The sequence below is a fragment of the Schistocerca serialis genome, chromosome 3 (genome assembly GCF_023864345.2).
Source record: "Schistocerca serialis cubense isolate TAMUIC-IGC-003099 chromosome 3, iqSchSeri2.2, whole genome shotgun sequence".
Lineage (NCBI taxonomy): Eukaryota > Metazoa > Arthropoda > Insecta > Orthoptera > Acrididae > Schistocerca > Schistocerca serialis.
Window position 1 is genome coordinate 517213681 of NC_064640.1, and position 25445 is coordinate 517239125.

General features: G+C 43.6%; 1 protein-coding gene across 1 annotated transcript in view; it reads left to right on the top strand.

The window, feature by feature from the left end:
* LOC126470394 (uncharacterized) overlaps positions 1–25445 on the top strand; it is a 120485-nt gene that overhangs the window by 90988 nt on the left and 4052 nt on the right. Inside the window, exons 3-4 of the mRNA XM_050098237.1 lie at positions 9296–9529; positions 10600–10703. Of these exons, the coding sequence (XP_049954194.1) occupies positions 9296–9529; positions 10600–10703 (338 nt within the window). The remainder of the gene's footprint in view (positions 1–9295; positions 9530–10599; positions 10704–25445) is intronic.

Genomic DNA, 25445 nt, shown 5'->3' on the forward strand with positions numbered 1-25445 from the left:
TGCCGTGCGTGTGATCATTGCTTGTACAGCCCTCTCGCAGTGTCCGGAGCAAGTATGGTGGGTCTGACACACTGGTGTCAATGTGTTCTTTTTTCCATTTCCAGGAGTGTAAAATGGCATTCTTCAGATCCACATTCTATCGTATGCATAAAATCCCATTCAGCCCACATGATGAACAACAAGAAATTAACATTATAAAAGAAATTGCACATAGAAATGGATACAACCCAGATGTAATTGATAAACGTAACAACAAAATCAAAAATAAACAATGCACACCTACTAAACCAGATGCCACTTGTATCTGTTTAGTCACCAGCAAATATTTTTTGTATTTATACACTGATCTCCAACAGTATAAACATGTACATGAATTATGGGCGCAAGCTCGAAACCGGTCGTGTGACAAATAAATAACCTTTTATTGTGACTGGTAGCGGATATTTTTCTACACCCTAATGATTATAATATTTTGAAAACTGTTAACATTCCAGCTATTATGTAACAATATGTACACTAAAAAAAACGTAAATCAGAAAAAAATCATAAAAATCTCCCGCTCTCAGTGTCGGGATAGTTATAAAGTTTAAAATCAAAATCCGTATCATACTTATCAGCAATTTGTAAAAAAATTTCAGACTCATTATCAGGAAAAAGCAAAAGCTGTGAGGCGTCCGTTGACTAATTTTTACTGTTGCTGGGTTTCATTTTGCTCATGCTCAAAACAAGTGGATTGGAAGATACCGGGAAGTAACGAAAAACATCTTCCATTGTATTTATGCTTGATTTTTCCTGATAACCATGCACGATATATTTTTCTCCTTACTTCTGGTTTCCTGAGGAATTTCATATAACTGACCTATTTGCAAAATTCTTGATTCTGTCGTCTAGGCACCGTGAAGTAGGACTTTGTGAACTGTCGTACACATGTAATACTAAGGGAACTTGTCTACGTACATTTCCACAGTATCACGACAATTGTTTATTAAATTTTTCGAAGCTCATGTTATAGGCATATGGCATGACCTGCAAGATAACGCGAAACTGATATATGAAATTTTCGTCCGGTCCCAGAATTTGTGCAAACACTGATGATTAATGAAAAAATGACGAGCAGTGTTGCTATCGTTGGAGTTCCTATACCGAGCCTTTGAGCGATCAACGAGAAGAACCTAGCTGCCTTTGAAACCCCTTGTGAAGTGCTTTTTCCCGAATCTCAAAACGATTTTTGTCTTCCGTTGATCGCAGCTGCCAATGTTTTTACTCGCAAGTTTATATCCAAGGTGAAGTAAACACTTAAAGCAACGAATATAGGCACGTAAGGCTGATAATCCATAACGTATATTGGGAACATGTATCACTATATTTTTTACAAAATCGAGATTATTAAAATGTTTAGATGTTGCTACACGGAGGTGGATGATGTAAAAGATCACTGTGGAAACTGTTTGATAATGAATTATTATTACTTATGATTTGAAACGAACTAGTGACACAATCTGATCGTCAATATATTTTTAACCATTTGAAGTAGACTCTGTGTTTCCATATAAAAATTGTAGCCTCGTTGGTCTACGAAAACGAAGTGGCAAAGGCTTACGATTTTTCCGTATCACTCCTTTTTTTGTAACAGACTGTCTAGATGCTAGCTGCAATAGAACCAACGATGTAATAAAAACATTAACGTCCGAATCTCTTCCATTAGTAACTTTTGTTTGTGTTCGATGTGCCGAAGAACTATCTAAATCCTATTTTAAAATCAACCTGACATTGAACATATAAAATACTTTCTGATATGATTTAAGCGTATTTGTACTCTGACTTTCGAACGAGTTTCGATTATGTATATATCTGATAGGTGACACCAAATTTAGCTTCTACCATTTTTTCGGAAGTGGGTTAGATAAGAGCATTGTATTTTTTCACTGAATTCCTAATAATCATGTACTGGTATTTAGATAACTTTCCGTCGACGACTTCGGAAAATGCGTCATCGGCAGACGTTTTAATACTGTGCGTGTTGCTGATATTTTAACGCTGCTTTTTATTTATCAGTCTGCAATGGTGACTCTGTCAAGGTTTCATTGACAATCATGGCAATTTTCGAGGCAATGGAATAACGAAGACTCATTTGATTAGCCAGAGACAATTCCTGTTATGTTAATCAGTGGCTGACTGATTGATTGATTGATTTTAACAGGAGAGCTAAAACAGCTTAGGTCTGACCCGCCACTGCCCGCGCCGAAACTAGGTTTATTGCGCGGTATCGCTCCCCGTATATCTAGTAAAGCCAACCAGTGCCATTAAATAGTGCAAGGAGTCCCTCTACCAGTTTTTTGTTAGACACAATTTCTCCAGGTCTAGTTGTCCTGAAGATTCTGTATCTTTTACTCTCCAATACCATGCAGTCAAAGATTAGGTGTGATGCAGTTTCTTCACCCTCATCGCAGATACTACATTTAGGGTCCTATTCCATTATACCCATTTTGTGTAGGTGTTTTTTGAAGTTCCCATGGCCGGTTATCAGCCCAGTCATGAGTTTGATCTCTTTCCTGTTCAATCCCAGGATCACAGAGCTTCTTTTAAAACATGGCTTGGGCATCATAACCTTACCATGTTTTTGTTTATGGACCTTGGTCCAATATCCTACATGCTGTTTCCTAAGACAGTTCCGTAGTTCTAATTTGATCATAGCCTTGGTGATTGTCAAGGAAGGTTCCGGTCCAATAAATGGAGTTGTTGCCCCCATCCTAGCCAGTCTACCGACTTGTTCATTGCCACAGATCCCTGAGTGGCCAGTGACCCACACTAGGTACACCCTATTGCTTCCCCCTAGCTCCACCAGAGCCCTAGGTGGAAATCTGCAACAATCTTAGATCTTGTTGCAGGAGCTGTCAATGATTTCATGTCTGCCTGGCTGTCTGAATAGATGTAGATGCTACGGTTATTGTAGCACCTACTCGTATTCTCCTCCACACATGCCCTGATTGCAGTAATTTCGGTTTGGAATACAGAGGCCAGTTTCCCTAGAGAGATGCTGCTCTTCAGTCTTGGCTGAACCCCTTACAACCCTGCCCCAACGCCTTGATCTGTTTTCGACCCATCGGTGAACCAAATGATGTCCCCCATACGGTGTCGAACTGTTTTCTCCCACTGCTCCCTACTTCCAATTATTTTGTTGTAAGGCTTGATGAGGCAGTTGGGAGTTATTATATAGTCGGCGGGCATTTCCCCAGCCATACCTATATTTACCTCACTCACTATGTTAGTGTGTGATTCTGGATATCCGAATGAGACCTAGTTTTGGCCAGTCTGTATGCCCCACCTGCTGCCTCCATCTTAACCCAAAGGTGAAGTGGAGGCATATCCATCATGACTTCCATTCCAGCGGTTGGTGTGCTGCTAATTCCGCCCATTATGGCTAAGCAGGCCAATCTCTGCACCTTAGCAAGCTATTTAGCAGCAACCCGCTGTTCTACCTTCTTCCACCACACTAAGGCCCCATAGAAAATCCTAGGTCTAATCACTGTGGTGTATATCCAGTGCATACCCTAGGGCTTAGGCCCCAGTTTTTGCCACAAGCCCTCCTAGTACTCACTAAACTGCTTTTTGCCTTGGAGCAGATACTCCTAATATGTGGGATCCAAGTTAGCTTCTCATCCAAGGTTACCCCGAGATATTTCACTGTCCCCTACACAGGTAGAGTTTCATCGAAGAGCTTTAGATTCCAACTTTCATGCTGAATATGTCTCTTCGTAAATGGCACCACAACAGTAGTCTTAGGATTAACTCTCAGATCCTGTTTAATGTACTATTTTTGCACAATGTCCAACCCTCCTTGTGCATATTCGTTCTTGTGGGCAGCCTCTAGTGGTCTTAATTACCATTTTCTCATTCATCATGGTAGCCTCTACCTTCCTTCCACTAAGCATGCCTCTGGTCCACCTACATACAGTGGTCCCCAGGTCATGCACCTCTGCTGCCCTTACCATGGAATCGAAGGTCGTGTTACTAAAGTGCCCCTTGATATCCAGGAAGATGCAGAGGGCTATTTCTTGGAAGTGAAGTACTTTTTCCACCTTCCCTAAGAGTTGGTGGAGAGCTTTCTCACATGATTTACCTGGTTGGTATGCATGTTGGTTCAGGTATAGAGGGACCCTACTTAGCCTCCTCCCCAATGTATACATTAACCAGTTTTTCCAATGTTTTGAGAATGAAGGTGGACAGACTGATTGGTCTCATATCCTTGGCCTTGGTATGATCAATTCTCCCTGGCTTTGGAATGAAGACAACCTTTACTGCCCTCCAAACACTGGGGATGATTCCTACTGCTAAGCTAACCCTGAATAGCCTGCATAGGATTCCTATAAGCTTTCCTCCTGCCTGTTGCAGGAGAGCTGGAAAAATTCGATCTGGGCCAGGTGACATGAATGGTTGGAATGTTCCCATCACCCACTGGATTTTGTTGGAGTTCACACACTCCTTGGCCAATTCCCAGTCCTCTCTTTGAGTGCCTGAGAGCCGTTGTCTCTCTGGGGTCACATACTGGTGTGTGTTATGCGGCAGAGCATATTGAGGAAAGTGAGTTTTGAGGAGCAATTCCAACGTCTCATGTGCTGTCTTTGTATATTTCCCATTCTCCTTCCTCAACGTACCTCCTGGATTAGTTGGTACTCTAGTGAGAATCTTGTGAAGTCTGGCTTGTGCAGCCATGTCTTCCACTTCCTCACAGAATGCCTTCCACTATGCCCCCTTTGCTTGTCTTATTGCAAGATTGTAACTGAGAAGGGCCTCACGATATTTGGCCCATTGTACTTTACGTCTCGTAATATTAAACAATCTCCATACCTGTTTTCTTTGCATTTCCAATTTGTTATTCCACCAAGGAACACTCCTATTTCTGCACTTTCTGGTGATTGTGCAGTTGTCCTGATATGAGGTCACTATGGCAGAGCTAACAGCCTCTGCTACTTCCTCAAATTCTACTAGCTTCCTTATTGCGGTTTTAATTTCCCATAAGCCTAAGTGAAGGTCCCTCCTATATGTCTCCCAGTCTGTTTTCCTGGGATTTCTGTAAGTCATGGTCTGTCTGATTCCCATTTGAACCTTGAATTTAATGTTCATGTGGTCCGATGAGGATGGCTCGAAAACCACATGCCATTGTTTGACATAGCTACCCATCATCATGGAACCAACTGTTATGTTAATTACTTCTTCCCTTCTGCTATTCCTGAATGTAGGTTCATTGCTCCTATTCAGGACCTCTAGGTTGTTAGCTAAGAGGAATTCAAGAAGGTACTCACCTCTACTATTGGTGTCCTTGCTACCCCACACTAGGTTGTAGGCATTGGCGTCAGACCCCACCAGCAGTTGATCACCTTGACGTTGGCAAGTCTCTACCAGTCTCCTCACCTCCAAGGGAGAGGGAGAACTGTCTTCGTAAGGAAGGTATGCTGAGGCCAAAATAATTTACCTCGTGATACCTTCCTCAAATTGCTGCATTTTGATGGTCACTAAGTCCCTAGAGCAGAAATCCATCATTGGCATGAAAGAAATGCCATTTCTAACATAGATGCATGTTCTGGAGTTTCTTAGATTCCTAGCATAGATCAGCTTACCTCCCGTGCCTCCGAGGACCATTACACCCCCTTTGTATAAATTGGGTTCTTGTATCAGGCCACGTCCACTTCTTGTCTCCCCAGGCAGCGACTCAGGGCAGCAGAGGCCCCTTTACTGTGCTGCAGATTAATCTGCAGCAACTAGGGGGCTCTGTCTTACTGCCATCTTTGAGAACCCTGACAGTGACCTACGAGAACCCTAAAAACAGTTACAGGTCCTGCTCCCGCATTGCCTTCAGGGACTTCTCACCAACCCCTACCACCAGGGTTCGTCCTTCTGGAGCAACCTTCTGGTTAATCACTCTCCAGTTTTCTGTCGGGACTTTTAGGTTCTGGGCCCCTATTTTCCAGAACAGAGTCTTGGGAGAGACTTCCTTAAGGATCTTGGGTACCCTTAATGATATCTTTGTGGTCTTAAGGAGCTCTGCTGCGGTCTTAACTAGCAGCTTCGCATCTTCCCACAGTGATATGATGGGCACCTTGTCCTTGAGCCATTCTACTGTGTGCACCCCCTCACAGACAAAAGTGAGTGCACCACGATCTAGATAGACCTTCCTGATGTTGGGGTCTGGGCCAGCGCCCCCCCCCCCCCCAATCTTTTCAAAGAGAGCCATCTGTACTAGTTCCTCCTGCTGCGAGGTTATGGCCACCAGTGGGTAACCATCCTGGATAACTGCCATCCTAAAAGCCGAGACTGCAGTACTATAGTTCTGTTTCCCTATTTCTTGCCTCGGTTTTTTCTGGACTCGCTTATCCAGGGAGGAGGGAGTCTTTGATTCCTCCCTTATCCACTTACTACCTGCCTTTGACGTTGTGGGGGTCTGCGTGTACCCTTCAACCTGAGAAAGTTTTTTCCTGGAAATCTTGGGTTCTAGTCCCTTTACTTCCCTCCACTTTTGTTTAGGAGGCCATTCTTTTCCTTCCTTTTCCCTGTGTTCCCTGAGTAGCTTCCTCGTTTGGACCCCAGACAAGCCTTTGATCTTAATCTGGTCTTGCTTCTCGGTTACAGTTCCCACTTCTGGCTCAGGTCTAGACCCTGATTCAGTAGTGGAAATACCTTCCATCGGTTCAGTCCCCGATGTTTGGGTATCTGAGGTCTCAATTTGCCCATCAGTTTCTTTTTCTGTAGTCGTGTCCATGTTGGCCCCACGAGATTTGTGGATCTAGGAGGTCCACACCACGAATATCCCACACGGTGTAAGGCTAATTACTCACGGAGGTCGCCCGGTATCCCTGAGGCTCTGTTTGCGACACATCTTCCCATGTGCCTCGCATCCGTCAGCACGGATCGCATCACACCTTGGGTTGGGTCAGGGAATAAGGTAGGACTAGGAGTAGATAGGGAAGATGGGACGTTGTGGGACACTCTTTGATCCATCGGCTGAGGCCTTTCCGGCAGTAGGTCCTCTACCTTCGGCATAGCCCTCAGCTTCCAGCGGATACCAAGCCTCTCCACCCACACGGACAGTGCTTCGTCAAGGTGGTGTCCCCCAGAGAGGTTAATCAGTGGCTTGTTTTCTTTTGTTTCAATCTGTTTCTTTCTTGAACTCCATATTTGGTCAACCATGCTTCTTCTATTCCGTGGATACTGGTTTCGATGTACTAGTTATTGCTGTATTCTAATTGGCAGATGTTTTATAAAAATGATAAAGATTTAATAACAAGTTAAAATAAAGAATCTGGTGTATATACACTATGTAAAGTATCCGGACACCTGTCTGAAAATGACTTACAAGTTCGTGGCGCCCTCCATCGTTAATGCTGGAATTCGATATGATGTTGGCCCACCCTTAGCCTTGATGATAGCTTCCATTCTCGCAAGCATACGTTCAATCAGGTGCTGGAACGTTTCTTAGGGAATGGCAGCCTATTCTTCACGGAGTGCAGCACTGAGGACAGGCATCGATGTCGGTCGGTGAGGCCTGGCACGAAGTCGGCGTTACAAAACATCCCAAAGGTGTTCTGTGGGATCCAGGTCAGGACTCTGTGCAAGCCAGTCCATTACAGGGATGTTATTGTTGTGTAACCACTCCGTCACAGGCCGTGCATTATGAACAGGTCGAAAGATGCAATCGCCATCTACGAATTGCTCTTCAACAGTGGGAAGCAAGAAGGGGCTTAAAACGTTAATGTAGGCCTGTGCTGTGATACTGCCACGTAAAACAACAAGGGTTGCGAGCCCCCCCTCTATGGTTTGAGGCGCCATGTCACGGATTGCCCCCCCCCCCCCCCCGGAGGTTCGAGTCTTCCCTCGGGCATGGGTGTGTGTGTTGTTCTTAGCATAAGTTAGTTTAAGTATTGTGTAAATCTAGGGACCGATGACCTCAGTAGTTTGGTCCCTTAGGAATGCACACACATTTGAACACTTTGAAAAACACCACTGCCTCCGAATTTTGCTGATGGCACAACACAGCTTGGCAGATAACGTTCATCGGGCATTCGCCATACCCACACCTTGCCATCGGATCGCCACATTGTGTACCGTGATTCGTCACTCCACACAACGTTTTTACACTGTTCAATCGTAAAATGTGTACGCTCCTTACAGGAAGCGAGGCGTCGTTTGGCATTTACGGAGGTGATGTGTGGCTTATGAGACCCCGATCGACCTTGAAATCCAAGTTTTATCACCTCCCACCTCACTGTCACAGTACTTCCATTGGTTCCTGATGCAGTTTGGAATTCCTGTGTGATGGTATGGATAGATATCTGCCTATTACACATTACAACCCTCTTCAATTGACGGCAGTCTCTTCAACTGTCGGCCTGTATGCTATTGTGTCCCTTCACATTTCCACTTCACTATCATATCGGAAACAGTGGACCTAGGGATGTTTAGGAGTGAGGAAATCGCGCTTATAGACGTATGAACAAGTGAACCCAATCACGTGACCACGGTCGAAGTCTGTGAGTTTCACGGAGCGCCCCATTCTGCTCTCTTACGATGTATAATGACTACTGAGGTCGCTGATATGGAGTACCTGGCAGTAGGTGGCAGCACAATGCACCTAATATGAAAAACGTATGTTTTTTGGGGTGTCCGGATACTTTTGATCACATAGTGTATATTGAAATGATAAAAAACGCAACAGTGTTCGTAGCAGTCGACATATCCTATCAAAACAACTGCCCAGTGTGCCTCGGCGTCGTGTATTTCTAACGCCACAAGTAGAGAGACAGAGAAGGTCAGAAATTTCTTTCACATTCTACTACAAAGCAATATAAGTTAAAAGCGTCACGAAGGAAATTCCTGAATAACGCCGAATACATATCTTTTTTTCTAATTTTAGTTTTACAAGGAAGATCTTTTTGCAGTCCCCTATTTGACATGGATTTCTAACACGCTGTAGTGCAAGTCAATGGAAACATGATACACGCTAAATTTTTCTACATACCTACACTGATACCCTCAATCAAACTGAACTCAGTAAAAAGTTACACACACTTCTAATAAGGGTGGTATTTATGTCATTAAAAGTTACACACACTTCCAATAAGGGTGATATTTATGTGTCATTACCTCTCGTTAACGCTGTGCCGAGAACAGTAACTTTGAGCTAACGTAGCGTCTCTAGTATCAAAGATACGCTACTTTCCTTTTGGAGTAACATGCACTAGAGCCTCCTCTACAAGATTCTATAATAGTCAACTTATTCAGTAACTATCACTTTTTTCAGATCCAGAGCACTGTGCATTGGCGGCATCGGCACCATTGGCGGCAGCAGCAGCTGAACAGCCCAAGACATCAGCTGAACCACCACTACCGCAAATATCAACACAGCCACCAGCGCCACCAGCAGCTCTGCCAGACACAGCACCATTAGCACCACTGTCGCCAGCATCTGCACCATTAGCTGCAGTACCAAACGAACAGCTCATCGTCACCGCAGTGCCGTCATTGCCGTTTCCAGGTAACATTCGAATAGATACTTACCTCTTATCTTCCACTTTCCAACAAACCCCATCCCATATCCCTAGTAAGCCTCCGAAATGTAACAGCGCACACGCCCATTTTTCAAAACGGCCAAAAATTCCAAACGATAAGTGGTTACAGATTACATGGTCACAACACCCACCCAGAATACTCCCTCCCAACCATCCATTAATAATCCAGCTACCGATATTTTTAACCACATCTCTCAAACACATAAAGCTTTGTTATCAATATCAGAAGCCAAATTCCTAAACCCAAAGACTCTCCTCCAAGAAATCTATCATTAAATACTCTATTTCAAAAGAATTCCCAGAAGAAACTCAGTTATCATAAAATTCACTGATTCCAATCCCATCAACAATCTACGCCAGTAAGTCTTCTATTTGTACCCATGCCACCTTCACCCTGCTGTCCCCTTGCAGGTCAAAACCACATTTGCCTCATTGCCCATCGATCCTCATTGATGTTGTCAGTTAGGTAGACCCTGAAATCACCGTATAAAGATTGTGTGGAAATTAAATTTCAATCCGTACCTTGAAATTTAAACATTTTGCACTCATAAGAACCACAGCCATGCTTATTTAGCCCTTTCACCGAATCAACAGACACCACTGGCCACCTAATCCATAACGGAACCTTCCAATGCCTCAAACGGTATGCAACTGAACTGGGATTCACCAGTCCTAATCCATCCGACGCCCCCATTGCCTACTGTATAGTGATCACTTCACCAGTAAATGTAAGAACCCTCTGTCCTTCCCACCTGTCCACACTGACAACTTCACAAAGACTGTTCTAATCTGAAATCTCTTCCCACCTGTAAAACATGCAACGAATCCTATCCCTTTTGTTCCAATATGTGTACAACCAAAGCACCTATCAAAAATCGCAAACCAACTTCACGGATCTTATCTTTTAGTAGTCCAATCCATACTAGTAGCTCCAAGTCAGATGTGCGTTAGTTTATAGATTACAGCTTATGTAAAGAACGGACTGAACTTGCAGAATGTTTCTTTATTGGAACATTGTCTCTGTTTCTCCTTTCAGGTGAAAATGCAGGCAGTGCTGATGTGTTAGCGCAGGGATCTGACGAAGACCTGATTGTGGAATATAACGATTCCATACCATTGTTCGAGAGCGATACACATGATGTAAGTAACAGCACTATAGATGACACAACGTTGATACACTCACAAACGCCGTCTTGGTTGCGGTATCGATTGTCACGCGGGTTTTGGAATTATTTTGGAACTATGTCGGTATTCTTTAAGCAGTTATCCACAGTTTCCGAGGTAATGCTTCATCTACTCTTTACCAAACTATATCCATCGCATTGCATCAACAACGAAAGAGAAGTTCTTCAGGTATTTCGATCACTCAGTTTACAGACTGCAGTACTAAATGTTTTCAGTGGCCGTCTCTCCGTGCGAGAACAGAATGTGGCTGAGTTAAGGATGTCATTTTATCGGACCTAGTGATTGTCAAGCAGCAAATTATAGCTTTTATATAATTGTGTTACTGTTCTTTTTTCCCAACAACTGGTTTCTCACTATAAATACTTCTCCCTTCGACCCCCTCCACCACATTTAGCTTCCATGCTATGTTTTTCATTCTTGAGATTAAATTTCAAAGATCTTGGTTCATGTTCACCACCGTCTACAAATCAGTCGGTTATTCGTGTATATCATGATATGTAGAATGATGTCACGTATGTTTTCGTATTAAATTACCTTTCATACTCGTCATATCTGCAGTTATCGTCGCGGATAATGGTTTTCATTTGCGGCAACACCTTTCGTAAAGAGTGAAAATTGTATATCTCACTTATAGTCTTTACCTACTACAGTTCTTGTTTGACATGCCTCGGGTTCCGTTGCATCGTCCGGTAAAATGCCTAAATTTTTATAACGATGTAGGGATCGGAGGCTGGATAGTGAAGTTGAAATAGATAGTTCCTGCGAATTACTATTGGGTAGAGGTTATACTCAACAGTCATACCAAAATAATAAAAAATAATAATTGGCTCCTTCTACCGACCCCCGACTCAGATGATGTAATAGCTGAACGCTTCAAAGAACGCTTCAAAGAAAACTTGAATCTCATTACAAATAAGTACCTCAGTCATACAGTTATAGTTGGTGGAGATTCAATCTATCCTCGATTTGTTGGCGAAAATACACGTTCAAATCCGGTAGAAGACCGAAGACGTCTTCCGAAATTGTACTAAATGCTTTCTCTGAGAATTACTTTGAGCAATTAGTTCCTGAACCCACACGAATTGTAAATGGTTGCGAAAACACGCTTGACCTCTTAGCCACCAATAATCCTGATCTAATAAAGAACGTCATGACGTATACAGGGATTAGTGAACACAAGGTCATTGTAGCGAGGCTCAAAACCATATGAACCAAAACCACTAAAAATAAACGCAATATATATATATATATATTTAAAACAGCAGATAAAAATTCACTTGATGCCTTCCTAAGAGTCCATTCCTTCCAAGCTAATTATGTAAGTGTAGACCAGATATGGCTCAAATTCAAAGATACAGTATTGACAGTAGTAGATAGATTCATATCGCTTAAGTTAATAAGAGACGGGACTGATCCACCATGCTACCCAAAACACGTCAGAACACTGTTGCAGAAGCAACGAAAAAAGCATGCAAAATTAAGAAGAACGCAAAATCCCGAAGACTGACTAAGTTTCACGGAAGCTCGAAATTTAGTGCGGACGTCAATGGGAGATGCTTTTAATAGTTTCCACAGTGAAATATTGTCTCAAAATATGGTAGGAAACCCAAAGAGATTCCGGTCGTATGTAAAGCACACCAGAGGCATAAAACAGTCAATAGCGTCACTGCGCGATAGCAATGGTAGTGTTACCGATGATGGTGTCACTAAAGCGGAGTTACTAAATACAGTTTTCCGTAATTCCTTCACGAAAGAAAACGAAGTAAATATTCCAGAATTCGTAACCAGACCAGCTGTTAGCATGAGTGACATAAAAGCAGATATCTTAGGTGTTGTGAAACAACTCAAATCACTTAAGAAAGGCAAGTCTTCCGGTCCAGATGGTATACCAATCAGGTTCCTCTCAGAGTATGCAGACACATTAGCACCTTTCTTAACAATCATATACAACAGCTCAATTGACGAAAGGTTTGTTCCTAAAGACTGGAAAGTAGCACAGGTGACACCAATATTCAAGAAAGGAAATAAGAGTAACCCATTAAATTACAGACTCATATCACTTATCTCAATTTGCAGTAGGATTTTGGAGCATATATTGTAGTCGAACATTATGGATCACCTTGAAGAAAATGACTTACTGATACATAACCAACACGGATCCAGGAAACATCGTTCTTGTGCAACACAGCTAGCTCTTTATTCCCATGAAGTAATGAGTGCTGTCGACAAGGGATCTCAGATCTATTCCATATTCCTAGATTTCCAGAAGGCTTTTGATACAGTTCCTCACAATCGACTATTAATCAAATTGCTTGCATATGCAGTATTGTCTCAGTTGTGTGACTGGATTCGTGATTTCCTCTCAGAGAGGTCACAGTTGTTAGTGACAGATGGTAAATCGTCGAGTAGAACAGAAGTGATATCTGGCGTTCCGCAAGGTAGTGTCATAGGCCCTCTGCTGTTCCTGACTTATATAAATGATCTAGGTGATAATCTGAGCAGCCCCCTTAGATTGTTTGTAGATGACGCTGTAATTTACCGTCTAGTAGAATCATCAGACTATCAATTTCAATTACAAAGTGATCTAGAGAGAATTGCTGTATGGTGCGAAAAGTGGTTATTAGCACTAAACAAAGAAAAGTGCGAGGTCATCCACATGGGTACTGAAAGAAATCCGATAAATTTTGGGTATACGATAAATCGCACAAATCTAAGGGCTGTCAATTCGACTAAATACCTAGGAGTTACAATTACGAGCAACTTAAATTGGAAAGACCACATAGATAATATTGTGGGAAAGGCGAAACAAAGACTGCGCTTTGTTGGCAGAACAATTTAAAGATGCTACAAACCCACTAAACAGACAGCTTACATTACACTTGTCCGTCCTCTGCTGTAATATTGCTGCGCGGTATGGGATCCTTACCAGGTTGGATTAACGGAGGACATCGAAAAAGTGCAAGGAAGGGCTCGTTTCGTGTTATCGCGCAATAGGGGTGAGGATGTCACTGCCATGATACGCGAGTTGGGGTGGCAGTCACTGAAGCAAAGGCGATTTTCTTTGCGGCGAGATCTATTTACGAAATTTCAATCACCAACTTTCTCTTCCGAATGCGAAAATATTTTGTTGACACCCAACTACGTAGGGAGAAACGATCATCAGAATAAAATAGAAATCAGAGCTCGAACGAAATGATTTAGGTGTTCCTTTTTCCCACGCGCCATTCGATTCAATTCAATTGTGTGAAATCTTACGGGACTTAACTGCTACGGTCATCAGTCCCTAAGCTTACACACTACTTAACCTAAATTATACTAAGGACAAAACACACACCCATGCCCGAGGGAGGACTCGAACCTCCGCCGGGATCAGCCGCACAGTCCATGACTGCAGCGGCTCAGACCGCTCGGCTAATCCCGCGCGGCGCGCCGTTCGAGAGTGGAATGGTAGAGAAGTAGTATGAAAATGGTTCGATGAACCCTCTGCCAGGCACTTAAGTGTGAATTGCAGAGTAGCCATGTAAATGTAGATGTACGTTCTTTTCAATACCATCTATTTCGAACAGTTTTTACGTTTGCGTAATGTGTGTATCTCCTATGTTGCACAATGTTCCAGATGTCAGCATTATTTGCTCCTTTTTGTTCATTCAGTATGTCCCGTGCTGTCCATTACTGCTGAGCTGTAGTTGTTACTGTTAGCATCCTATTGCTTAGTATACAGATTTTCTCACATTCTTTAAAAATGCACATATACTTCTAATACTCAACAATGTCTCGTTCCTACTAACGTCTAATCTTTTCTCGTAGTTTGTCTGCTGGGCATCGATTAATCAAATCACACATACTAGTGGAAAATGAAAACGAAGGCTTGTGACATCGTGGGCTCTTGTTCAAACTTGTTCAACTTGGGATACCAGCGTCACACGTTCGCCTCATCAGTGTCTACGTCGAGGGATGGACATTTGACGTGGGAGCTGCAAGTATCTTGTCCACCGTTCGTCTAATTACTGCAGGCGTGCCGCAGGTCTCCGTGCTCGTACACCTCAGACGCACCGAAGATCGATCTCGTACAACTCATTCTTTACGTAGACGATACGATGCTCTACAGCAGAAGTCTGAACGCCCATGTACTGCGCCGTAGATTGCAACTCGCTGTCGACACACTTGCAGCACGGGGCGTCAATGCTGTCTCCAGTTCAACGGCGCAAAAACGCCGTTCCTGTTGGTGGCCAGGCGCATCATCCCTGCACGCGTGTCACAGATTCTCGTCGGTGGAAGTGCCGTCCCATGGCGTCTTACGGCCCAATATCTCGGCGTCACCATCGACCGCCGCCTTACGTGGCGCCCACACGTCCAGGTGGTGAAGAAAAAACCCAGGGCCAGACTAACCAAACTCTACCCTTTACTGATTTCGAACTCGAGGATTCCCTCGCGGCTGGGCGTTTCGCTGTACAAGGCTCTGCTCTGTCCTATCCTTGGGTACGCTTTCGTCATTAGGTATTCGCTGCCGACACACACCTGAAAACGCTTCGGACCGTGCAGAGTCGTGCCATTCGGCTGGCTCTGCAACTGCCATATGATTTTCCTGTCACACCACTTTATGACATGGCAGAAGTTCCTCAGCTTCGAGACTGTTTGAAAGTGACCACCTGCACCTAAGAACGTGTTGGACGGTCCCGCAACAGCAAGGTATACAGACTGTGCTGCAAACTGCCGAGCAGCGTCACCACACGACGGCCGTATCTGCTTACTGTTTAGGTAGCGCCGAAGAAACTGCGTAGAGGACAACGAGAATACAGTCCAGAACGAAGACGCCCAACACACCACAAGCGTGGAAAGGAAAGCAAGAATTTGCTGCGAGCTGCAACATACGTCGGAGGGACAAGTGGTTTATCAGTTAAGTCCTCGAACTGGGCCAGTTGGATGCCCCTGCTGCTATATCAGTTCCGGCCAAGGGATCTCTCGTCTGCACTAATAATGGCAAACGGATCCCAACACACCGGTAGTAATATCAAAATACTGCTAGAAACACACACCTACATTACGATGAACTTCTCCCCTGTACTTGTTCGATATAGACGATAGGGTACGGTATTCATCATTTGTCCCCTGCCGCCAGGTCGTAAACTAGAGAGAACCACAAGTCTGCCTAAGACTACGCCATACCGTTTCCTAGGCATGGTAGAGAAATTGACACTACTTAAACAATACAAGATGTTCATTTTCACAGAAGACATTGAAATATCTTGAAAAATACGCATCAGATCCAGAAACGTTACAATTCCAATCTGCTTGTTTTGGAAGGGGACGTCCAACAATACCAAATTCGATCCCACCCCACCCCGTGCCTGCTTGGCGGGGGCAATTTTGAAATCTTCAGTGGTAACCCCAGCTTTTTATTGCAGATTACGATTCTTCGGCAAAGTCTACATACCTTTTGCCCGAAGTATTTTCTTCGTTTCGCAACAGATGACGCTGTGATCGGAGGAGTAGAAATGGATACACAATCGTAATTTACGACATACTCTGCAATGGCCCTTGAATATCCCATGGCACGTGGGACACCACCTCCATTCTGCGGGGTTATGACAGGCCAGTATTTCATAACTTCTAATCGGAAATCAAAATCGCAACGCTGTATTCCATTTCGGACAGGGGACTACTCGAAGCGCCACCGTGGCCGTGTAGCGAACTACGATGTATAATAACAGTCAGTACACTGTGACCGTTGCTCACCTATAAAGCACACGTAGAACAGATGGCGGCTCTAAACATTACAATACTTGAGCATTGTTTATTGTCTGCTCACCTACCTACAATTCGGATAACAGACGTGCAAGTGGATGATGAATATTGCAACCGCACAAGGTAAGACTGATATGATCCTTATTTACGAAGAACGTAGGAGAAATGTTGAGGCTGCTGTTGCCTTGCATGCGAAGCGTTTTCCAGAGAAAGCTCGCTGTCATTCGTTCATTTACAAGGCTGTGGACGCCTTTATGTCTGATTGCAACGCACAGACCGGAAAAAGGAAACGAAGCCACGTGTTACAGTAGGTGCTAATGAAATAGCTACACTAGCGGTAGTGCACCACAACCCATGGATAATAGCCCGCCAATTACACCACGATTCCTGTATGTCCGTAGGTAGTATTGTCACAATACTGCATCGTCATAAGTAATATCCATACTACGTGTCATTGCATCGAGAACTTCATGGCGCCGATTTCCATAACTGTGTAGTGTTATGTGAATAGGCGCGTCAGCAAACGACTCCCACGTTCCTTGCGGAGGTATTATTTTTCGATGAGTGTAAATTCACAAACCCTTGGTAGCGTTAACCGGCATTACATTACTGGAGTGTAGACGATCCCCACTGGTTACGGTTAACATTTAGTGTGTGTGGTCTTTTAAAAATAAAATAATGAAATGAGTTGTGATGTCCCTCAACTACATACCCACAGACTCAGAGATGAAATATTAAAAGTTTTGGCTGGTTTCGTTGTCTAGGAGCTGGGATACGTAGTTGCTTCATTATTAGCCAAATACTGCTGAGTCTACAGTAAACAAGATGAATACACACATGAATCGAATGGTCGAAGGTTCCTCTCACTCGGCAATTGCGAATTATGAACGTAATATAGACATTTATAAATAAAAGACTGCAATTAAATAAATCCTGCAGGTACTATTTTAACGACTTTAAATGATGAGTGCGATAGCAGAAGTACCTTTAAGACTGCCCTTTTTTACACGTATGTCGATGGTCCAGCAACTAAATAAAATGTAAGTTGAATAACAGGGAAACAATAGATTCCTACTTCACGTAATTAGTTATGAACAACAACATAGCTCTCCCGCGACCACGCGCAAACTGCTCCACTCTCCAAGTCTTCCCGCGACCGTCGCGCCGTACTGCCAAGGACTCTCTCATGTCCTCTCTCGTACCGTCTCCCACTTCCATACAGTCGCTCCACTTTTTGGAACGATCACTGTGATTGCCTAGAGCGCTCCCGCCCTGTCTCCAAGCCAATGCAGACTCACAAAGGTAATGAAACACATTCGAAATACTGGATTTACATTTAAATAACTCGAAATTAAATAAATATTCCTACGGCTGGACTATAAACACGCTCTAACACACATTATTAAATACATAAACAAATTAAATAAACATATATCAAAGGAATAGAGCAGAAGTATGCCAGTAGCCTAATGTCTCTGTCCTTCCTAAAACACAATAAACAGTTGACCAATTTCTTCATGAATAGTATATGTCGGATATAAACAAAGACATAGATGACTAAATATATTTATAAGCATGCTGCTACCATTTTTTCGTGTAACTGTGGAGTACTTATGTCCTGACGCGATCAATAGTAATTGGCCACTTTGACCTCCAATAACTCGTGTACTATTCAAGTTACAGGCCTGTAATTTATACCAATTTAGATTTACACTAATAGCCTTCTAAAGACACGCCGATCGACAAAATCGGACGAACCGTTTAGATTTTGGAAATTTGTTGCTTGGTGTTATTTGTATAATTTATCGTCAGATACTAAACTTTAAACTAATAAAGATATTGAAAATCTGATTACACCATCAGAATATTCGTGCAAATAATGGTAATGTACATGTTTCTTTTTGAGGTATCATGATTCCTCTGGCTACTATTAATTTCTATATGAACTGTGAAATGTCTGCCATTAATGTTTCACAAAGTACGCCATGTCTGGCACTCTCGGCATGTCTCCTTCATCGACACAGCGTCACCATAGAATTCCCAGCCACACATTCCTCGGACCGCGTGGTCTGGTCGTTGTGCGGCATCACGCGGCTGCTAACGAGCCGCTGTTTGCCGAGAGGCACGAGTGGTGCCCACCAACTCTGAACTTAGAATATTTTCAGGGCGCCACAACTAGCCCGTTACCTCACATGTGGCATCAAGGGGAACAAACGCATTGGTCCGTCCATATTTTATCGACGGCACGTTGAATCGTCGCCAATATCAAACGTTTTTGGGATAGGAAGTACTGTTACTGGGCATTAGACAACGTATGTGATTTCAGCATTACAGTTGCCTAGCGCATTACGCAATTGACGCACAGGAGTTATTAGGCCATGTTTACACTGGTCAGTGGTACGGCAGAGATGGCTCGAGATATTTAAAAGATAAAGTGTACTAGCAAGTGCCAACCGGTCGTGAAGACATGGTCGACCGCATCAGAAACATCTGTGCTGACATTCTCACAGATATGGTACTGTTGTCGTATGTCATTTGAAAAGCGGATAGCTAAGTGTATTGAACACATACTCTAATTGGAAAAGTAGAGTAGAGTTCGCCTCGAACCACGGCCACAGTGGCAAGTCGAGTAGTCCCCCGTTCGATATATCGGAGGAATACAACTTTGCGTATGGGGTTACAGTTAGCAGTTATGAAAGACTGGCCCGTCCTACCCTCGCAGCATGGAAGTGGGGTCACACGTGCCACTGGATGTTCAAGAGCCATTGAGTAGCATGTCATGAATTACCATTGTGTACTCATTTCTATTCCTCCAATTACAGCGCCATCTATGGCGAAACAAAGAAAATACTTCGGACAAAAAGTATTTAGAGTTTGTTGTAGAATCGTAATCTGCAATAAAAAACATGGGTTCCCACTAAGGATTTCAAAGTTGCCCTCGCCACCCGCGCACTGTGTAGGGTGGGATGTCGACTCTGGTATCGTTGGGTGTCCTCCTCAGAGACAGACAAATTAGAATTCTAACCTTCTTTGATGCGATGTGTAGTTTCAATGATATTTCAATGCCTTCAGTTGAAATGAACGCCTCCGACGCGAGCGACAATTATAGTGGCACAAATGGCACTCCCTCCCCTTTCTCTCTAGACCAATCAGAAACAAGCTTGCCATCCTCCACTCTCCTCTCCCAACAATCATGCTCTTGAAACTTGCATGGATGACTCCAGTTACCTCCAGGTAACATCCCCAGGTTGAATGAAGCCTAATTACAATGTCTGAGCAAAATAAATCGTGCAATGTTATTGCTAAATGCGAGATTGCTATAAGTCTTGTATAGTAATTACAGGACAGTCATGGTATGATCATTGGTTCAAAATGGTTCAAATGGCTCTGAGCACTATGGGACTCAACATCTGAGGTCATAAGTCCCGTAGAACTTAGAACTACATAAACCTAACTAACCTAAGGACATCACACACAACCATGCCCGAGGCAGGATTCGAACTTGCGACCGTAGCAGCCGCGCGGTTCCGGACTGAAGCGCCTAGAACCGCTGGGCCACCATGGCCGGCGATCATTTGACAATTAGCACACTGCAATGTTTAAAAAATGGTTGCTGCGTAAACTTAACTGTGAGTAATAGTAAGTATGCTTCAAATGTGGGCAGAACTAATATATGACAAGCAATAGTTCTGTGCGACGTCACTATAAGACTCGTAAATGAACTGACGAAAAGAAAGCTCAACGCCGGCTACTGTGGTCGAGTGGCTCTAGGCGCTTCAGTCTGGCGCCGCGCGACTGCTACGGTCGCAGGTTCGAATCCTGCCTTGGGCATGTATGTGTGTGATGTCCTTAGGTTAATTACGTTTAAGTAGTTCTAAGACTAAGGGGACTGATGACCTCAGATGTCAAGTCCCACAGTGCTTACAGCCATTTTACAAAAAGCCCAACACCAAAATATAATTAATATATATCAACGAATTTTTGGAAATACATTAGTCTCGGTGGCATATTTAAGTGATTAACATTGCAAGATTACACACTAGTGTAAACGCGAGATACAACACAGAAAATGTGAAATGCTGATACATTAATAAATTGTATAACCGCCAGAATGTTGAATGCAAGCATGCAAACGTGCGTGAATTGTGTTCTACAGATGCAGCATGTCTGTTTGTGGGATGGGGTTCCCTGTATGTGGCACTCGGTCGGTCAACACAGGGGCGGTTAATGCTGTTTGTGGATGACACTGGAGCTGTCGTCCGGTGATGTCCCATCTGTGTTCGACTGATGACATATCTGCTGATCGAGCAGCCACATTCTGTAGTGCACGTTGGGTTACAACAGCGTTATCTGAGCGAGCATTATACTGTTGGAAAACACCCCCTCGTGTGCTGTTCATGAATGGCAGCACAACAGGACGAATCACCAGACTGACGTACGTATTTACAGTCTGGGAGCCTGGGATAACCACGAGAGTGCTCCCTATGTGCTACCAAACAACATCCCAGTCCATAACTCCAGGTGTAGGTCTAGTGTGTCTAGCACACATACATGTTGGTTGCAGGCCCTCAACTGGCCTCCTTCAAACCAACACACGGCCATCACTGGCACCAAGCCAGAACCAGCTTTCATCAGGAAATACAACAGTTCGGGAATAGGCGGTAAATATACAGGGTTGTTTCCTACTGGTGAGGGCCCCCATGAAAATCGAGTGAACCTAGGACAATGAAGCTTTTTGGAAACATTCTCAAGGCCTTGCTGAAGAGAAATAAGGAATAAGCCATTGAACGAAACACATTTTAATTTCTACGTGAGAGGGTAGCATTTGTTAATTGCATATAATGTTTACGTACGATGTTACAAATGCTGCTCAAAGTGACGACCATCAGTACCCGCGACAGCCTGGAACCCCACACGAGATACCGTTTCACTATTATTCGCAGCACTTTCCCAATAGTGGACCACGGAATGTTCAGCTGTCGTGACAACTCGTGCACAGCTTGAAGATCGCAGATTGCGTGCAGCATTATCAGTCATTGCAACAGTAACTGCTTCAACAATTGGTATAGTAGTTGGTCATTGGCCTCTACCGGGAGCAAATTCCCAAATCGCCAGTTAATTCTAACTTCCGAACCACGTTCTTCAGTTCCGATGGGGAAAGAGGATCTCTCCGTAATGCGTCGATACTCGAGAAGAGCAGCAGCATTACTGCTGTTGTTTTGGTGAAGTAGCTTCAACAGTGAAGCCCTCCTCAGTGCGTCCAGACTCATGTTGAATGTTTACAACTGTAATACACACTGATGTTTGTGTTTTAGCTCTTCGTCGCCGTACCAGCACTGGTCCTAACGGCAAGACATGGCATTAACACTGGTACGAACGCAAATCCTGCAGCGCATAGACTGAACATTATTTCTATAAATCTTGACACCCTAACGGTAAATATTTTTCCGTCTACACTGGCTATTGTAACGAATGTTTAACTGAAAGCAACCCTATGGTTTTGGGCAAACCTCAGTGTTCGGTTGTTAATCAGATAAAATTACAGAATTGGTGTGACCGGACCGTTAATAGTGCGTGAATTCCGGACGAAGCCATGTGTGAAAATTGACGTGGCACCACGCCACTTCGGTGAATGAATCAAAAGTAAGTTTCATTATTACTACTCCGTTAACCCGTACCACATTTAATTTTGGCCTTCCACCTCTTTCTTTAAAGGGTGTCGATTTCCCCAACATGTGAATCACCAGCATTCCATAGTAGTAGAATATTCTTATAATTTACTTGTGGCTTCTAAATGAACATATTGTAGATGTAAATCATCGCTCTATTAAACGTAGCCGCGCGGGATTAGCCGAGCAGTCTTAGGCGCTGCAGTCATGGACTGTGCGGCTGGTCCCGGCGGAGGTTAGAGTCCTCCCTCGGGCATGGGTGTGTGTGTTTATCCTTCGGATAATTTAGGTTAAGTAGTGTGTAAGTTTAGGGACTGATGACCTTAGCAATTAAGTCCCATAAGATTTCACACAAATTTGAACATTAAACGTAAATCTGCAAGACTGTCAGACCTTGAAGTGATGTCACCACTAAACTTAAATATTGCATTTCAGTGCTTTTGTTATTCCTAATTACGATGCAATGTTCCTTTGGAGATGCATGCATGTCCAAAGGAAAAGGTACTACGCTGACTACAGCCGTTGTTAAATGCAAGATATGTATTAGCAATTGCGAATATGGACTACCATCAGCTATATAACGGAATGATGACAATGAAAATTCCTGCTGCGCCGGGACTCGAACCCAGATTTCCCGTTTATCGCAAGCAGTCGCCTAATCATTAGACTATCGGAGCACGACTGACGGCGAGACACCAACTTCCATACGTTGCCAACTACGTGTCAGCAACCTGTACTCGTACACCTATTACGTACATTCCCCTACAGGCGAGGAATATTGTATCGTAATTCGAAATAGGACGGAAAATGCAATTTCGTTGTTTATCGGCCGACACAGGGCAAGCGACATTCAAATAAAATGTCACGCCTGTACGGGAATATACATAATGAGAGTACGGATACAGGTTGTAGACACATGGTTGACGACATATGGAAGTCTGGGTCTGACCGTGGGGCGTGCTCGGATAGACTAATGATGAGGCCAACCTCTCGTGATAAGTGAGAAATCCGGATTCGAGTCCCGTTCCGGCACAAATTTTCACTGTCACCAATCCATTACACAGCTGATCTGTGTCCGTATACACAACTGCAAATACGTTTCATGTACTCAGATTAAAGAATATGGTGCTTCTCGAAACCATTTCCGGTGGAGTAGCTGTTAGGACAAGAGGCATTTAAATACATACTAGGTGAGGGTGTCCGGAAATTCGTCTCGAGAGGAGTCGAATGACAGCGCCGCAGAGCGTAGCCAGCCACGGGAGGGATCAACATAGAAATAGTGGCCGAACTCTGACCTGCTGCTTCGTCGTTTTAGCAGCAGCTACCTAACGAAAAGCCCAAATGTCTAGCTTGAACTCTTAACTTTACGCCTGCACACTCTACTGTGGCATGTCTACATCTACATCTACATTTATTCTCCGCAAGCCACCCAACGGTGTGTGGCGGAGGGCACTTTACGTGCCACTGTCATTACCTCCCTTTCCTGTTCCAGTCGCGTATGGTTCGCGGGTAGAACGACTGTCTGAAAGCCTCCGTGCGCGCTCGAATCTCTCTAATTTTACATTCGTGATCTCCTCGGGAGGTATAAATAGGGGGAAGCAATATATTCGATACCTCATCCAGAAACGCACCCTCTCGAAACCTGGCGAGCAAGCTACACCGCGATGCAGAGCGCCTCTCTTGCAGAGTCTGCCAATTGAGTTTGTTAAACATCTCCGTAACGCTATCACGGTTACCAAATAACCCTGTGACGAAAATCGTATATGACTAGGAAGAACAGCTGATTGATTACGATGATGCGCCAGCATAACAAGCCGAGCATACATTAAAAGAAAGCAGATGGAAATCATTATCCCGCCGTGAGGCGAACTACCTACATCAATATTCATTCGACGACTTCATTGGAATGGCTTACGATACAGCTATGTCAGTGGTAAGTAACATCTTGGAATTTAAGGATGAGAGCTGAGACAAGGTAGAAAAGAAGGAAGTGACGACATAACAGGATCAGATTTCTGCTTTTCTTACAAAGAAAATATAACTTTTAGTAATATAACAGCAATCAGTTACGTATGTATAATGAACTTAATTTTGGTAAGCCATTAACTTCTCAGTTATGAAGTATGAACAACGTGTTAGGACTTCGTCGTTATTATATTCTTCATAAGTAGCAAGTATTTTTTCTTAATAGGAAATTCAATATTCAGAGATACAGTGGCAACAGTATGCGGAGAATACTAAATTTTAGGCATTACCTCTCATCACGGACAACGCAGTGGGCGACGGCCCTCACTTAACGATCAAGAACAGCGACGTTTGCGTAGAGTTGTCAGTGGTAACAGACAAGGAAGAATTCGTGGAAATAACCACAGAAATCAATATGGGATGTACGACAAACGTTTCCGTTAGAACAGCGAGGCGAAATTTTGCATTAATGGGCTATGGCGGCAGACGACCGACCCAAGTGCCTTTGCTAACAGCACGACATCGCCTGCAGCACCTTTCGTCAGTTCGTGACCATATCAGTTGGACCCTAGACGACTGGAAAGCAGTGGTCTACTAGGAGACTATTTGCAGCCACTCATGGACTTTATGTTCCAAAACAACGATAGACTTTTAATGGATGCAGTGCGCCATGTCAGAACATTCTGGACAATGCGAGCGAATGATTTGGCCACCAAAATCACCCGACGTGTATAACATTGAACATTATGGGACATAATCGAGAGGCCAGTTCATTCACAAAGTTCTGCACCGGTAACACTTCCGTAGTTATGAATGGCTATGGAGGTAACACGGCCCAATATTCTACAACAGACTTCCAGTGATTTGTTGAGTCCATACCACAACGAATTGCTGCGCTACGCAGTGCAGGAGTAGATCCGGCACGATGTTGGGAGGTATCCCATGACTTGTAAGCAAAGTGGACAGGGTCGCTTTTACGTGAATGAGGCGTAACTCATTCTTGAAAATACCTCCTAGGCAGCTACAAAACACCATGAAATGCTTAAGTTGTATTTCAATCAGAAGATGATCAGTAAATGGTTCAAGACATCCATGGTTTAGGGAATTAAATTCCTTCAACACTTGTGACTAGTTCCTGCCATTTCAGTACAATATATCCTTCAGAACAATAAATTTATTCATTATGTGCAGATTATAGCTCTAGTAAATATTCAGAGGACTGGACTTTCATTTCTTGACAAATAAGACAATTACACCGTTGATTATACTTCTTCCTGCATTAAAATTCAATTAATGTTTCACTGGGTTCAGCAACACC